The 4,803-nt window shown below is 62.6% G+C and overlaps 1 protein-coding gene across 1 annotated transcript; it reads left to right on the forward strand.

Annotated features, from left to right (window-relative positions):
* Positions 1 to 1,313: 1,313 nt before the first annotated feature.
* CHLNCDRAFT_133053 (hypothetical protein) lies at positions 1,314 to 2,107 on the forward strand (the record flags this gene model as incomplete). Its single annotated transcript, XM_005851659.1, has 3 exons — positions 1,314 to 1,420; positions 1,874 to 2,029; positions 2,083 to 2,107. The coding sequence occupies 3 exons, from the start codon at positions 1,314 to 1,316 to the stop codon at positions 2,105 to 2,107; spliced, it is 288 nt and encodes a 95-aa protein (XP_005851721.1).
* Positions 2,108 to 4,803: the final 2,696 nt, after the last annotated feature.

The raw sequence follows: 4,803 nt of genomic DNA on the forward strand, positions 1-4,803 counted from the left end.
CAGCGGCAGCCCCACCACCCCCACCTCCACCTCACACACTCACTGGCCCCTTGCGCGATGGCACGCCGGCATGTTGGCATGGGAACGCCAAGCCCGGCACGGTAGCGGCGGCTGACTGAGTAATGGCACAGCCGACCGCCGCGGCAGGCCACTTTGCACCCTTACATGTGCAGCCTTCTGGTATTTTCATGTGCCTGGGAGATGTGCGGGCATGGGGGCCCATGTGCCCCATGCCATTTGAGTGCCCGGCGGCGGCGCTGCCTGCCGCCGGGAGCCCGCACCAGCATCGGCACCCGTCGGCCTGGCAGGCCTAAGCTGCTAAGGATCCCCACGTCCCCCACCACGTTGTGGGGGTTGCGTGTCCGGCAGGACGGGGAGCGGGGCCAGGGTGGGGTGACCCTGGGACGCTCAGCTGGGGGGAGGGTGGTCGGAGCCATGGAGAGGGTGCTCCATGGTCCACCCCCTCTCTTGATGCCCCTTGATCACGTGTGCCCCCTGCCCAAGGTCTGCTCACGCGGCCTATCATAGCGGGGTGACTGTAACACAGGGTATTGGTTACGTGGCCAAAAGCAGCCTTGAATTCTGCCAGAACAACACAATCCAATGCTCTGCTCAGTGGAGCTACACATATGGCCCTGCATGGTGCTCCGCCGAATGCGCGTCCCAAGGCGCCGCCTGCACGGCCAGAAGTATCACTTTGCCAGGTGCAAGCCCCTGCAGAGCAGACAGCATAGGATATGCGGTGCTCTTTGCTATAGATCTTGGCAACCTCACACCCACGTGTTTCTGCTCAAGACTTCCAGCTGTGCCTGCTTCCCTATAAATTTGCCCTGCAGGCGAGCCGGCAAGCTCCGGGGCAGAGCTGGCAACATCCTGCACTGCAGACACAGAATGCTGTTCATGCCGCTGTGTGAGGTGAGGGGAAAAGACGTGCTGTTGGGATGGCTGCGCCTAAGCGCCACAGCATACAAGAGAAGTTGGGGCACCTCAAAACTCCATTACCGTTTCGTTGCTATTTCGTGGTCACTGGCACCCTCTACCTCTTTTCTGCAGGAGGACTGCTGTCGGCACACGTGGCGAGTTCAGCATTACGGATGAAAGCAGCCAGAACTACACGTTCTTTGTGAGACCTGCAGGCGCCTGCATGAGCATGCGCGCATGCGCCAGAGAGGGGAAGCTGCATCACCAGGCCGACTCTGTGAATGACAGCTACCTTGCTTCATGATGTTGTGCAGACCAGCTCCACCTATGCTCCTGGCCCCAATCAGCTGGCAGCAACGGGCATTTGCGCTCCTCCACCTCGAGTACGCCTGATGGAGAACGGGGCCAGCTCGCACCAGGGCCGTGTCGAAGTGCTGGTCAATGGCTCATACCTGACCACCTGTGGTGACTACTTTGGCCCACGGGCCGCCGCTGTGGTGTGCAAGCAGCTGGGCCCAGTGTTTCTGAAAGCTGGCGAAATCGCCAAATGCTGGCGAAATCGGGCCAAAAAACGGCTCTGGCTGGCGATTGGCCGAAGGCCATCGCCAGCCAGGGCTGGCTAAATGAGGGCAGGCGGCGGGGCGACATCGCCAGCGCGTCGCCAGCCCCCATGACTGACATCGCCAATATTTTGAGGAGAAATGGCCAATTTTCCTCAGGAACTTCACTCCATAGTGTTAAACAAGCGCCAGCTTGCTGGGGGCTTCGCCCCCAGTCCCCCAAAAGGGAGGCAAGTGCCGACAAAGCAACAGCGGCGCCGCATGTGGCCGCTGCGCTGTGCCAGGCGCAAGGGTGGCTCCCCCGCATTTCGCCAATCCTCAATGTGCCATCGCCAGCTGATTGGCGAAATTTGGACGCGACAGCAGTCCTCATCGCCCGCCCATCGCCAAAGCTGCCACGAGGGCCAGAAACACTGGCTGGGCCTCATCGGGGACGTCGCCGTCCTGCAGCCTCCCGACACCTTTGGGCTCGTGCCCAATGATGCTACCGAGGTGCTGAGACTGTACAGAGACAACTACTGTGATCTTGGGGACCGGGACCTGTTTGAGTGCGACAACGCAGCAACCTTCCCTGCAAGCTCGTGTTCCTCTGCTGCCGCAGTGACGTGCTCAACATCCTCTGGTAGGCTGCTCCATGCTGCATGCCGCCCTGATCCTGCCCGTAACCAGCTCCGCACATCTTGACAGCGCTGATGAGGTGTTGCGCTGTTCCGCTGGGTGCAGACCCCCCTGATGTGTTTGTGCGCCTGTCGGGCACGAACGACCCCTCTGCCGGCCGCCTTGAAGTGTTTCTGTCGGGCATATGGGAGTCTTCAATGCCGTCGTGGCAGACACTGCGCATTCATTCATTCAGCACACAGCCCGGCCGCCTCTTGCTCGAGGGCGGCCCACTTTGGCCTGGGCAGCCCGGGCCGCCCTCCCCCCCGGGCGCATGTTCGGTGTTGGAGGGGTGTGCCCAGCGATAGGGGGCCCCTGAAGGCATGCGCCGAGGCCGGGAAGCGTGGTTCGGCGCTGCTGCACGCTTGGCGATTTGACCAGAACCACGTGCCGCCGAGTTTCCGGCCCACGGTCTACGGTCGCAGCCACGGGACTCGGCGGCACGGCGTTTGGGCCCAAGCTTGCTGCCGCCGCCGCCGTGCCCGGGGGGCAGCGCGGCGGCGGCGGCGGCACGCTGCGACGCCCCCGTGCTGCCGAGCTGCGGCCGTAGTTTCCTGCCAGAAGCCCACGGCCACAGCCACGGGACTCGGCGGCACGGGGTTTCGGTCCACGGCTTGCTGCCGCCGCCGTCGCAGGGGTGCTGCCTGCGGCGACGGCGGCACGGCGTTTGGGTCCACGGCTTGCTGCCGCTGCCGCCGCCGCAGGGGTGCTGCCTGCGGCGGCGGCGGTAGCGCACGTGGCAACCCCCCGCGTTTCCTTGCCTCCCATCCACCGGACCCCGTCCTGCGCTTCACTTTGTTTAGGGAGGGGCTGCTCACTGCTCATTGCTCATTGCTCATCGCACACTGCTCAACGCTCATTGCCCTATATCCCACCCAGCCGCAGGACTCCACTGCCGCCCGCGCCCCGCCCCATCTGGCCGCTTGCGCGCCCCATCCCCCCTCGATGGGGCCCGCCCACACCGGGGCCTCCCCCCTCCCGCCCACTGCTTTCTCAACGGCCCCGAGCCGGGGCTGCCCTCATTGCATACATAGTGCGCCTTTCCCTGCTTTTCTAGTGACCTAGCGTTCCGCACTGCCGTTTGGCCAGCCCATGCTCCCGTACCGTTGCGTTTCTCCCCAATGCGCCATGCCACTTTGCCAGTCATACACACGTTTCGATGCGTGCCCTGTCAGCTGCTTGCGTTGCATGTCGCCTTGCTCCACCCCTGTTTTATTGCTTTCTCTGCTTTCGCCCGGTTCCCGTCCCGTTTCGGCGGGGAGTCTATGTTGCAAGCTAGTTCTTGCTTTACCAGACTTTAAGCCCACACAAGCAAAGCAAGCAAGCACAAGCAAGCTGGTGTCAGTGCAAACAGCGCTGATTTGGACACTGTGGGAGCAGCAGCCTGTGCTGAGCTAGGATTCCCCAGGTCAATTGTCGACTCGAACAGCGTCTACCGCCCACCTGAGGTCAACGTCCTTTGGAGTGGCCTGATCTGCAACCTAAGCCAGCCAGGCATTCAAGGGTGCAGCTACGATCAATGGACAGCCTTTGAGAACGAGGTTGGCGTTGAGTGCTTCACCGCCACAGGTAGGCTTTGCGGTCTGGCACTGCCGCCTGTTGCTGTGCTTTACCGTCCAGTGACCCTGCTGGTGCAGTTGCCTTGCACTGCACTCTTGCAGAACTCACTGGCACCTATGCTGCCGGATTTGTGCAGACACACCTCGCCTTTGGCATGCCGTGCGCCTGAAGAACGGAACTACCAGCACTCCCAACCAGGGCCGCATAGAGGTGCTATACCACGGCTCATTTGTGCCTGTTTGCAATTCCAATTTTGGGCCACAAGCAGCAGCTGTGGTATGCAAGCAGCTCGGGCTCATTGGCGACGTCGCTTCTGTCCAACCTGCCAACATTTTCGGCGGCATGCCAGACGGTGCCATCACCGCCGCCTACATTAATAATTGTGGATCAAACGCCAACTCCCTCTATGACTGTGAGTTGTACACCACCTCCTTCTGCAACATCGCGGCGGTAACTTGCTCCAACTCCACAGGTGGGTTAGGGCCAGCCTGGTGGTTACCGCATGTCACAGTCTACCCTGTGTTACAGTCACCCCGCTATGATAGGCCGCGTGAGCAGACCTTGGGCAGGGGGCACACGTGATCAAGGGGCATCAAGAGAGGGGGTGGACCATGGAGCACCCTCTCCATGGCTCCGACCACCCTCCCCCCAGCTGAGCGTCCCAGGGTCACCCCACCCTGGCCCCGCTCCCCGTCCTGCCGGACACGCAATCCCCACAACGTGGTGGGGGACGTGGGGATCCTTAGCAGCTTAGGCCTGCCAGGCCGACGGGTGCCGATGCTGGTGCGGGCTCCCGGCGGCAGGCAGCGCCGCCGCCGGGCACTCAAATGGCATGGGGCACATGGGCCCCCATGCCCGCACATCTCCCAGGCACATGAAAATACCAGAAGGCTGCACATGTAAGGGTGCATGCATTGCAGGCAGGAGTGCAAAGTGGCCTGCCGCGGCGGTCGGCTGTGCCATTACTCAGTCAGCCGCCGCTACCGTGCCGGGCTTGGCGTTCCCATGCCAACATGCCGGCGTGCCATCGCGCAAGGGGCCAGTGAGTGTGTGAGGCGGAGGTGGGGGTGGTGGGGCTGCCGCTGACCGTTGCTTGCGACGCTGA

This window comes from Chlorella variabilis, assembly GCF_000147415.1.
Source record: "Chlorella variabilis unplaced genomic scaffold CHLNCscaffold_1, whole genome shotgun sequence".
NCBI lineage: Eukaryota > Viridiplantae > Chlorophyta > Trebouxiophyceae > Chlorellales > Chlorellaceae > Chlorella > Chlorella variabilis.